The sequence below is a fragment of the Haemaphysalis longicornis genome, unplaced genomic scaffold, assembly GCF_048455015.1.
Source record: "Haemaphysalis longicornis isolate Haplotype H1 unplaced genomic scaffold, Haemaphysalis longicornis Haplotype H1 scaffold_14, whole genome shotgun sequence".
NCBI classification, from domain to species: Eukaryota; Metazoa; Arthropoda; class Arachnida; order Ixodida; family Ixodidae; genus Haemaphysalis; species Haemaphysalis longicornis.
The window spans coordinates 25722837-25735396 of NW_027526245.1; the positions used below are offsets into that span (position 1 = coordinate 25722837).

A 12560-nucleotide genomic window follows, 5' to 3' on the forward strand; every position below is an offset into this window, starting at 1 on the left:
GCGATTCCTCTTTTTAACTGCTTGGTATGTGCTGATCTAAACGGAATGTGTGTTTGTTCATGATATGTAGCTCTACTCAAATAAAAATCAGTTGCTAGCATGCGCCCTCTGTGTCTTGTCGTCTTCTCCTGTGCCCTCGGTTTATTCGCAGTTTTCCAATCCGCGTTTTAAAAACCGTGCTTGTACAAGTTTATCGCGCCACCTACAGGTGGCGAGATGGGTCCGGCCCGAGTAGAGTTCGTGTATATCGCGTAGCGCTAGAGTTGCGCGTCTGATTGCCACATGCCACAGGTTCGTCCTTACGACAAGCGCAGCGGGCTTGCTCTGCTGCGCACAAGACACCGTTTCCCGCCAGTTCTGTTCAAGCGACCGGCGAAGGTTGTGGTGGCGGCGGCCGCTCAGCTCACAAGCAGCCGACCAACCCCTCAGTCGCGCTGTCCCGCCGCTCCTGGCACACGCATGCGCCGACTCCTCCCCGCCGTCGCCCCTGGCGCGGTTGCACGGCGGCAGCTCCTACACGCTTGACGGGTGGCTTTCCCGCACGGCATTAGAACTCAAGATGACGGACGGACGCGCGACTCTGATCCCCTGGGGGAGCTATATACAGAAACTCTGGGCCCTATCGCGCCGAGGAAAAGCTGCTGGTGAAGCTGCGGCTGTGCGCTCGCGATGGCGTCATCACTCGGGGAGGTTCTCCTGCGCATGTTTGCCCGCCCAACCATCAGCTCAGCTTAAACAGCATCGCTGTTGCAAAGTCTCTGGTTTCACTCTTTGTAGAGCCACGTGTGTGAATTGAAGTGACGTCGCATGGGTGATCGTTGTGGGTGTCGTTTACAGCTTCGCTTTCCAACCACCTTCATAAACTGGATCGACGCGCATTTTGTTCTTGTTGCCCTCAGTTTTTTCGACTTCTTTCTGTTTGTATAAAAACTGAAATAAAAAATTTCTATTGCGAAAACAAATTTCAATCAGCATACTGGAGATGCGTGCCACTTCGTCGTGGAACCTTCAGTGATAAGACGTGAATATTACAGTGATCCTGCGCACTGCTGCCCCTGGCGTCCGCAAGTCCGTACATTAGTAAGTATAGTTATCAGTAGGCCCCCTTTTTGATCAGTAGAGTGAAAATAAAAGTTTGTGCGTGTATGTTAGTATGTATGCGTCTTTGTTGGGATGACTGCCGTGAGCCTTCAAGAAAAAGATTTCTTTCTCACACCTTCCCCCTAAATTCTAGTTTCAAGTTCATGTCATGCGCTTCGCGGGTCATCCGTCTTCACAGAGTAAGGTGGTGCCTTTTTCCCCTGTTTCTCTCGTGAAGGAGCGGGCCAGGGCATCGTCATGAGCTGCAGCATCGTGGCGGTGACGACGTACTTCGACAAGTGGCGGGGCATCGCCCTGGGTCTGAACCTCGCGGGACCCCCCGTCACCTCGTTGGTCGTGCCCAAGCTTGTGCAGTGGATGCTGGACGAGTACGGACTGCGCGGCACTTTCCTTCTCGTGGGCGCCTGCTTCGCCAACGTCGCGGCTCTGGGCACCCTGCTGCACAAGCCCCCATGGGAAAAAAGAAAGCCTGAAACTTCCCCGGAAGCTCAATCCAAGGTATATTCGCGAGTTCCTGTAATAACCGAGACACTTCGTGCTGTGCGGGCATCCCCCACAGCCCTCCCACAGCATCTGCATCGCGTTTCTCGCAAGACAACATTAAACATTGCCCTGTTCGTGGAAGGTTGCGTGGGAATAACAACGCCTTTGGCTTTCTTTCATTACTCGAAAACGTTTATTTCTCTATTGTCCCCAACTGTCATTGTGCGACCGGGCGCTTCAACGAGTCTCACTACTTCAGCTTCATTTCACTGCCTTGTTTTCTAAACCAACCACATTGTCCAATACACTTGAGATCAACCCGCCGCGGCGGCTCAGTGGCTAAGGCGTTGCGCTACTGAGCACGAGGTCGCGGGTTCTATTCGCAGCTGCGGCGAAAAGGCGAAAAGCAAAAACGCCCGCGTGTACGAGATTTTGGCGCGTGTTAAAGATCCCCGGGTGGTCAAAATTATTCCGGAGGCCTCTACTACGGCGCGCCTCATGCCTGCATTGCGTCGGTCCGTTAAACCCTACAATCAATCAATATACTTGAGATCAACAGCGTGGCTTACGTTTCTTTGTATAAACACAGCCAGCTGCGGAAACGCAGTAGGGAGAATGTGTTTCCCAATTTTGTTTTTTCTCTTGGCTGGGTTGATATTTATTTATTTCAGTGCTTACGTTCACCCGAGGGCATTACAATAGAGGGCAAGATAATACAAAGCATAAAGAATTGCGCGTAACAGTTTCCAAAGCTTCAGCCCGAGAAAACTCTGAACAGAGAAAGGATTACATTGTACAACAAACAACAATATGATAACAAATAAGCATGACCACCACGTGCTAACATTTGGAACGTTATGTGTAAAGACAGCAAGAAAGGCATGAAACAGGGAATAAACGAAGTCACAAAACTGGGCTTAAAACGCGGTAAAGACAAATTGCATACAATATTCGCGAAGTGAAAACTCAAAAACACGTTACTACTCACCGAGAAAATTTCGGGTTAATAATTCAAAAACTTGGTCGTCGGTTATCATCCCCAAGCCGTTTTGCGAGAGCGACTTTAATGCTTTATGCAACGAGGAAAGTAAGAATTCACGAAAATTGAGGTGCACGCAGCTATTTCTTTTATCTTAAATTGGTGGTAATGCCGAGTAGATACGTAGGTAGGTGGGTGCAAATATAAACCCCTGGTAACAGCAGCGCGTTTAAGGTATACGCCTTGGAGGAAACAAATGCGAAAATGTGACCGTCGCAAAGAAAGGTTAGGCCAGCCAAGCGTTGGAAACTCGTACTTTTGGGTCAAAAATCGAGCAGCACGATTCGTAACGGATTCCGATTGATTTTAGAGTTTAGCACACCGACGCAACGCATGCAATGAGGCACGCCGTAGTGGAGGGCTACGGATAGCGGTAGATAACATTTTGAGCGTGGGCATCAAACGCATTGCATGCGTAATCGAGGATGGACCAATGTTCGATAAACATAAACGTTTCTTTACTTCCCGAGGTGCGTGTCTAAAAGTTGTGCGACTAAAGTTAAGAGGGGATGCAGCTTTGAGAGACGCTGCTTCAACGTGACGATTCCAAGTTTTACATGATTAGGAGGGCGTCAGCCAAGACGAGAGGAATGAAAGAGGTGGATACCCTGCTTTTGGTCGAGGCATTCGTCATTTCAAGGATGACTTAATTCACGCCGTAACTCCTATTGAACAAGAGTGTCATAAATCTCCTCAATATACCCATATGGAAGTCGGTCAACCTTACATCAGACTACTCATGAGCGCGTCCACAGACAAGCTACTCAGGATGGGCCTGCACAACACCGAAGAATTGATCGAGGGCACCTATACAGCCAAAAGGCCAGACTCAGCGAAACTAAACATGGACGAAAAAGTCTCCTCAAGATAGGGTGGGCGGCCCTCAATGCGATCCCGCAGATGCAGATACTAACCGCCTGGCACTAGTCTTTATTTATTCATCCACTGGCCATAAACATGCACGCCACCCATCACGAGGACGCAAGAGCAGCCAGAGCCCGAACGCTAAACACGAACTATGGAACAGACCCCGAAGTCGTATACACGGACGCCTCCCACTCAACAGACAAGCTATACGCAACGATAGTGTGTATACATCAAGAACAGTCTCCTTGTAAGCGCAACAGTCAAGACCACGGACATCACTGAAGCGGAGGAGATAGCAATTGCTCTGGCCCTCACACAAACGCCGGTACAAACGATGGTCACCGACTCGCAGCAAGCATATCTGAACGACCAATCGGGATGAGTGTATCCAGCGACCCTAAGATTGCTGCATAAGGAAATAGCAAATAGAAAAATCAAATTGATGTCGACGCCTGTTCACGCCTTCATGGGGGGTAACGAGTTTGCTCACCAACAAACCTGCGCACTCGCACCCCAGGATGCGGAGGAAGGCGTGGAGTACTGCCCGCTCGTCACTTTCAGAGTAATCACTCAGCACTATCGGCTACAAAAACAGACACTCCCCCACCTCATCATAGCCGTTTTAAGGAGCCGCAGATAGTTTTATTTCGCCTCATTCAACCTGGATCCTCCCCCACCCAACAAGGCTCCCCCACGCTCATGTTCCTGGTGCAATACTCGGCCGACTGTAAATTTTGTAAAAAAAAAATCACCATCACTCCACCACATAATTGGGGAGTGCGACTTTAGCTCAGGAAATCTATCCGTCCTCCATCCCTTCACCCCCTCTTTTAGAGAGCGATGGGAGATTTTGATGTGAAGCTCCTCACTGGCGACCCAGCTTGCGCTGGTCGACCGGGCGCTCTCGGCCATGACGTCATATGGACTCCAGTGAATAAGCAACCACTCCCAGCGGGCCACAAGACGCAATTATTTCACTACCATCGGTCGCCAGCATTAGTCCTCCCACTTGCTTATAATGAAGCACAGCTGTCTTAGCATGAACTAATGAAGCAGATTTGAGTTTCCAAAGGAAGCGAAAGAAGCGAAACGAGTATGGGCCATTTCGACGGGAGCGGCCACCTCGTATAAACTGCACTGCATAGCAAAGAAAACAAACCCAAGAAGACAGGAAAGGATCCAATAGTCATGCCAAGCCGACTTCTCGTAAAGCCTCGCGCTTCCGTCACGCCGACATGGATTCCCAGCCGCAGTTTCCTCTCTACTTTACTTACTAAGAAACTCTGTCTCCTGACGGTGATGGTAATGGGGCTATTTGTAGCGGCTCGCTTCTGCATGAAAACTCTCGGCGCAGCCAAAAAAACGAAGTAAAAATCTTTTCCCCATCCAAATGAGTCAACAAGTCAACACTACTCAGCCCCAACGTCGCAGCCCGCTCCGTACTGCTCTGTGCTGCCAACGTTCCATCCTTCTCTCCGCCGCAACGGCCGCAACGCTTCATGTCGCCGTCAGACCTCTTGCCGTCGTTTCGCTTTGTCCGCGCCCTCAGCATCCCCAGCCTCTTCGAAACCGAGAGCTGCTGACAGGGTGTGTGTCTGGGGGGCAGGTGTAATCGCCGGGCATTCGAGGGCGAGGTGGCGGGTGTTCTCCTGTGCCGCTGCACAGGTGGCGCAAGTTGTGGCGAGCAGAAACCTAAATTGCAGCCTTAAAAAAGTATACACTTCAACGACAAGTTATGGCTCAAAGGAACTGTTTCACCGAAATAGAAACACTCCTGTGCGATTCCTCTCCCGAAACCTGGGAAACCTACCAACGTGGACAACCTGACACCGATTCCTGACATCTTGCCTAGGGAAAGGGTCCGAGCTCATGACAAAGAATCGCCTAATCAACTACACGAAGGACAGCGATATGTTTCGAAAAAGCGTGATTGGTTTCAGAAGCAATCTTTCAACACAAGATTCCTTCACACAAATAAAGAAAGCAGTCCTAGGTCGCAAAATTCACGGAAAAAACATTATTCTGACACTCGACCTCAAGGAAGCTTTCTACAACGTCTCCCACAAGCCATACTGGAAGCCCTAAATCGACTACGGTGCGGGAAACGCATATACAATTTCGCGCTGGCCTTCCGCATAAACCGAACCGCTAGCGTTGGCATCGAAGACTTGAGATCATAGCATTTACCTAAACAAACAAAGGAGCACGAGGTCGCGGGTTCGATTCCCGGCCGCGGCGGCCGCTTTTCTGATGGAGGCGAAAAGCAAAAACGCCCGTGTGTACGAGATTTCGGCGCACGTTAAAGATCCCCAGGTGGTCAAAATTAATCCGGAGCCCTCCACTACGGCGCGCCTCATCGCCTGCGTTGCGTCGGCGCGTTAAACCCTACAATCAATCAATAAACAAACAAAGGAACCTCACAGGGTTCCATCCTTTCGCCGCTGCTTTCCAACATCACAATGGTCCAAATAGCACACAAGCTCCGAGAACTCCAAGCCGTCCGGCGTGTGATCTGTGGAGATGTCATCAAGATATGGGGAACAGCTGGATCCCACCAAACAAAACCTAAAACTTACAAAACGCCATCATTTGGGTAGTCAGGCTAACAGCAAACGACGGTCTGAAATGCACACCGGAAAAAGCGGAAGTAATAAAAGTACGTTGCTACGACAACGCAGCCCGTGAAACCCCAATAAAGCTCACCGTTGGCAGAGGAGCAATCATTGAAAAGCGACAAATACGAACCCTCGGAATGATAGTTCTGGGCTCACGCAAGAGCTTACGAGACTCCCCAGAATAAAGAAAAAGACACTACAACTAACCGAAATCGTTCGCAGGCTCTCGCAGAAAAGGAACGGCATGAGAAAAGAGGACTCTATACGCGTGGTTCAGGCACTGGCCATGAGCAGAATCACCTACAGCCTACCATACCACAACCTCATCAACTCCGACGAGGAACAAGTTAACATCATCACACCAAGTGCCTACAAGGCAGTCCTGAACCTTCCCCGCTCCACCGCAACCGAGCAAAAAGATAAATTGGGCCTTTAGAACACCATTGCGGAAATAAGAAAAGCCTCCCTCTCAGCTCAGAAACAATGTCTGGAAAAATAAAGGCAGGACGAGCCTTGCAGTAGGCGATCAGAGACCCATCGAAAAGGTAAATCCTAGAGCAGTAGCACGGTTTAGCGCCACAGAAGCGGAAACATATAAAGACCTTACCCCGCTCCCCTAAAAATATGCACCCAGCGATTCACAAAGAGAGGAGTAAGGCTAGGACGGGAATCATCGGGCGGAAATTTAACAAGCACGACAATACGGTGGACGTCGACGCTGCAAGCTACAATGCCACTGCGACGTTTTCTTTTCCTCATCTAGTTGTGCTCAACCATCACGTGTCCACGCTTTTCATGTATTTGTACGTAAAACCTTAAGCTATCTACCAACGTTGATCCATTGCTCTCCCCCTCCACTCGAAACAAAATTTACTTTGAGCTTCCGCTCCTCAAACGACACCCATCCCCTGTCTCCATGAACTGCTTTGTAAGTTGTTTTACCTTGTGCTCCTAAAGCCAAACGGGCTACCGTTTTCTAGGTCGATTCAAGGCATGAAAAAGCGTCAGATTTTAAGCAGAATACTGCTTTCGCAAATTCGCTACGCCACGGTACTGCAGCGCTTCTATGAATGTGGACCATCAACTAGATAGCCAAGCGGCCGTCTGGGAGATGGTAGCAGCCCTGGTCAGCGGATGCCTTTAATTTTAAGGCCCTCCTCTTGATACGTCATTGTGGACGTCACAAAACCACATTGTTTAGTGCTAAATTTGAAATTTTGGCCTAAAATGTTTACGTTTTCGGAATAAAGCATCGTTTGCTGCGGGCAAGATCTGATGGCACTATGAAACACTACATCTTTCGAAATAAACCAACTTGTATTTTATCTGCATGTTCCCTTTAAGCGGCAGCGCGCCTATGATTGATTGTACGCAGAACGCTTGAGAGCACTGCAAGCACGACGCGCAAGCAATTTTTCACATACAGTTTTTAAGTATTTCTCGGGCGTTATCACTAATTGAAAAACACTTATACTTAATATCAGACATGTACACGTTACCCAATAAAAGTATAAATACCGTTACCCGTTACTCGCTCAAACAGTAACGAAATACGTTATTTATTATTGATTTTAAAAAAGGCGTGATTTACACGAACAGTGACGAGTTACTTGTCGCGTTACTTTGATGACCAAATGCACAACTGTTTTGTTTCGTTATATTTTGATTGATTGTAAGGTTTAACGCGCCGACGCAACGCAGGCGATGAGGCGCGCCGTAGTGGAGGGCTCCGGATTAATTTTGACCACCTGGGGATCTTTATCGTGCGCCGAAATCTCGTACACACGGGCGTTTTTGCTTTTCGCCTCCATCAGAAAAGCGGCCGCCGCGGCCGGGAATGGAACCCGCGACCTCGTGCTCAGCAGCGCAACGCCTTAGCCACTGAGCCACCGCGGCGGGTTTCGTTATATTTTGTCCGTTATCTTTTGTTCTTCCTGTGCACGTAAGTCAACTGTTCGACTCACGCGTTCAGCAATATACGTTGCTGTGCTGTCGTAGTGTTTGTATTTTGGGTTGCCCAACCCCCATTCTCGCAACAGGCACCCTGCAACCGACAGGGGCCGCTGCTTGGTGCAGGGGTGGATCCAGGTTCGCATCAATGGGGTGGGGGCCTCAGTACACTTGCGTAGGAGAGAACGGGAAGCGCGGAGAGCGATTTGAAAGGTGCCCCCTGAAGAAATCCACGCAAATACTCAATTTATTTCTTGCTGGTTTGTGTCCTAAACCTGTACACCGCAAGCATGATTATTGTAAAGGTGCAGAAGAAAACAGACCATGCGGCACTGCATAATGGTTTTGAGAATGCGCTGAGCTATTTTTTTGTGCTGAAGAATCCAGAGAAACGAAGCACGCATGCAGTGTCTACATGCGACAGTAGAGTTAGGCCTAATATGTTTGTAAGACAAGTACTAGCACGGCCATCATAATTTCGTACGTTAAGTTCCAGTCATAGTTAAAAGTGCAATCTTCGGGCACACATTGAATAAGGAAGGATTTACTGTACGTTGCTATGTATCGGAGGGAAACGTCATGCAGAGAGCAAAAAAAGTCAGTATATAGGCTGATAATTTATTTTTTTAGATCTTTTATGTAATGCCAAAGGAGCGATGCCGACTGATCCACAACACGAAAAAAGAGCAAACAAAAATTCCAGCAAGGTAAATGACATACCTTGATGCAGACAGAGAATCCCTCCAGCACCATGTAGCATAACACTAGGGTGTATACTGTGCCTAAACAGACATTTCAAATACATTTCTCAGCCTCCCCACACAACGGATGGATATGAGTGACACGAAATGAGGCATGAACTAACACATCGACGAAGAAAATAAATCTACGGCTATTCGGTTTCCCCTCATAGACGGAAAAAAATGTAACAGCAGTCCATATACAGCCATTCGTTTTTCCACTAAAGACGGATTACAGAGATAGCAGCAATCTGCGGTTCCCACCATGGGAAAATTGGTCAATTACACTATATAGGCCGCCAAACACTTCCCGGTGCGCAGTGAGTAATGCAAGTCCTAACAATCTATCTTCGCACATGGTGGACCGAATCCACGTCCTTAGTCTGCAAAGAGTTGAAAAGCACCTTCCTGCTGTCGCAGCGCGGATCTGCAGTGTCACCAGGACCTGTAGGAGTGTGTGAACGGTCGCAAAAATGTCCTTGTCGCAAGCGCTGAAGGCCTCAGTGGCTGTCGATGGAATGCACGCACCACCTGTCCGCGCCACTTCGCTGTCCGCGAGTCGTACTCAACGCGGAACGCCTGTTGATGATTTGTCTGGGTATGCGGGTAAATGACCCGTACTTCACTGCAAGGCTGCTACAAATCAGGCTAAATCCGGAAGTACAATTAACCAGTACTAAAGTCGACGGCAACACAGAAAAGAGCTGGAGTATATCCAGTGTCTCAGATGGAAATCTGGGGATGTTGTCCACGATCACATTGTCCAACACAGGCACGTAGACAATTTGTTTAAAGTAAGTGCCAACGTCACTCGTGGGCATATGTCGGGAGCAAGCCTGTTTTTTAGGTTCCTGCTTCCGGCGAAGATCTTTCCCGATCTGCCCAGCGAGCGCAGTGGCCTCGTTAAAAATGTTAAAAAATCCGCTTTTGTCAAACACCGCTTTTCCCGCAGTACTGTAAGCGTGTCCTGTACACCATCTTGAGCCCTGTTAACGTCTATCGGTGGCTTTTGAAACGCCGTACTGATCTGATACGTGTGTGCTAAAAGATCATTAGGACCACCAAAGCATTAACGAAGTGGCTGTCAGATATTGCAGCGGCAGTGTCGCCGCTCTGGAGGCACTCTGGCGTTCCCTCCAATGGGCACTGTTATATAACGTTTTGGCAATTTTCGAGAGAGAGCGGCAACACTGCAGCACACTTTCATGGCGCTCGAACCATTGGGTTTCGCAGGATCCTGTGAGTTGCCCTCCAAAGATCTGTTTGAGAACTCCATTCTTTTTGAGACGAAGCTGCGAAGAATACAGTTACTTATTTTGTTACACCGATGGCATTTCGGATATCTTGCACTCTAATTTATCTCGAAATTTATCAATTAAGCGCATGAATGTAGCCTGGATATTTTAAAGCATGTGGCGCACTTTAAATCTCTGCTACCGCTCTCTTAGTTTCCGACACCATAGTGCTATAACCATTTGTCCCAGCTGTGACGTAGTTGTTTAGATTAATTTCATGCCTTTGCGAGATGGAGAAAACAGTGCGCCCCAGATCTTCACCCTATAATAGTTGGCTCGTGGACATTTCCAGCAACGTAAAGTTCCCTAAAATTTCCTTCGCCCGCGAAAGAAAAAGTTCATTTCACCACCTTTCAAGAGCGCCCCATGATCTCTGCGTGCCCTCAAATAAATATTTTGTCCACCAAGAAAAATTATAGTGTTGATGACTGTCACCAGCTATCGTAGATTTTTTTGACCTGAGCCTACCGATGGGCGTTGAACTGTTTTTTTATGCGCCACTCTCAGGTGCGGAAATGAGGTGGAAAAGCTCTTTCCCATATCTCATAGCAGCCAAGGGATGCCTTTTTTAACTATTATAGTCAGGCTACTGTCTTTCCCCAGCAATTTCTTGAACCGCGTTACTGGCTGCAAAACGAGCCTCCGAAGAGGCTCCGTTTTTTTCTTGCCACATTTCGCTTCCCTGCACAAAAAAAAAGGAACTGACGATTACGATACTTCCGAACGCGATATTTGGGCGCAGCAGCAATGCCCTGAGGCAGCACTAACTCGTGGGTTCTCTCGACGGCAGCTATGGTGAGCCTTTTCGTCGGCGGCGCGAAGTGCGTCCCAGGAAGGGACCGCGAACTGCGTCTTAAAGGAGCCATGAGGACAAAACACAAGTTCGGTTCATTCGAAAGATTGCCTCCATAGAATCATACTGACACCACCGTTAACGCACACTTCGCTCAAATAAGCAACATAACTAGGAAAAAACGGAATGGCCATGCCATCCACTAGCTCATTTCCCGCAACAGATCCTATGATGTCACATGAGCTCAGCTGTGCGATTGGCTGAGGACGGAAAAGTAAACGCAAATTAGGCACGGCTCATAGGATTTCCGAACGAACTATTTGCGCTCAGTGTAATGCATATTAATTTGACAGCAGTAAGAATGGTGCGGGAAACAATGAAAGTTACAAAAACGCACGTAAGCATAGAAGTACCGATGCGCAGTGCTGTTGGTACTGGGCGCACTATGCTTGTTTTAGCTTCACAACCACGGTGTTACAACATATGTGCACACTGCTCTCCACTTAGTTGCTGGATGGCGCTTCGCCGCTTTCGCGGCCGGGCGCGCGCACGGCCACCGGAAGTTCAACGGCTCGTCCCGGAAGTCGGGCGTCTGCTACGCTTTTCAGCCGCTGATAAGCGTCCCGATTGGCACATTTTGCCATTTCTTTCTCACTTTATTGCATTTTGACTATACACATCGCGTTCAGATCGCAACTTATGCTATACCGAAACATGCGACGTTAATATGAAGCAGAATTTAATTGCGAAGGAGAACGAAAATGTCACTTCAGTCTTTGAGAGCAGACGACGCAGCTAGAACGGGATTTATGTTAGAAATTTACGCTAGGGATTTATGCTAGAAAGAAAACAACGTGGGTACGGCGTCAGGCTGTAGCCGAGTTCATGCGCCCGTTCTGTCAAAACAGTTGTTAGTAAAGTAGTCACTGCAGAGCCTGCTGCATGGGGATGGGGCCCATTTGTCCCTTCCTCATACCCTGGTTACACGGGCACAGTTACCCAGCTTAAGCGAACCGGGGTTAGACAAAACCGCAGTTTGCTGCGTTACACGACAGACAAAACGGCGGTTACGTCGCCAACCATGGTTAACGCAAACTTCAGCTTGGCCACCTCAGTTCGGTCACGCTAACCGCAGTTTCCGCCGCTGCAGTGCTCAAAATCGCACAAGTCAGTTCGGACGCAAGTGGCGGCGCATCAGCGGAGGCGAAAAAAAAAATCACCTGCGTTCGGAAGAGACGAAGGTTCTCAAATAGCGGACGCCCCAAAGCTCTCCCCAAGACGCGCTTGCGTTCTTTGCATGGCTCTCGCAATCAGCGCGACTGCCCGTCAGCAACGGCTCGTTTCCCGATCCGCCCGATCAACTACGACAAAAGCTGTGCTAAATTTGTAAATTCCGCGCGTCGTCCGCCAAAAATGGATATAGCAAGCAATTCTGAAGCGTTTTCAGCCCTCGGAAACGATCGGCGCTGCGTCGGCCGTGCCTGCATACATGCCGGGGCGCCTGCCCGCACGGCACTGCTAGCGGCCCGAACTGGCCCATACCACGGCAGCAACAGCTTATCGCATCGCCGCTCTTCAAAATCAATCTGATCGCGGAAACGAACTTCCGCCTGCGAGATAATTGATGTTAGTGCGGTGAAAATTGTGCTATGGATTGTAATTCACAGTTGTAGAGAT

General features: G+C 48.9%; 1 protein-coding gene across 1 annotated transcript in view; it reads left to right on the plus strand.

Annotated features, from left to right (window-relative positions):
• The window catches only part of LOC144165211 (uncharacterized), a 159515-nt gene that overhangs the window by 91806 nt on the left and 55149 nt on the right, over nt 1-12560 (plus strand). The window contains exon 4 of the mRNA XM_077695330.1: nt 1319-1599. Within this exon, the coding sequence (XP_077551456.1) occupies nt 1319-1599 (281 nt within the window). The remainder of the gene's footprint in view (nt 1-1318; nt 1600-12560) is intronic.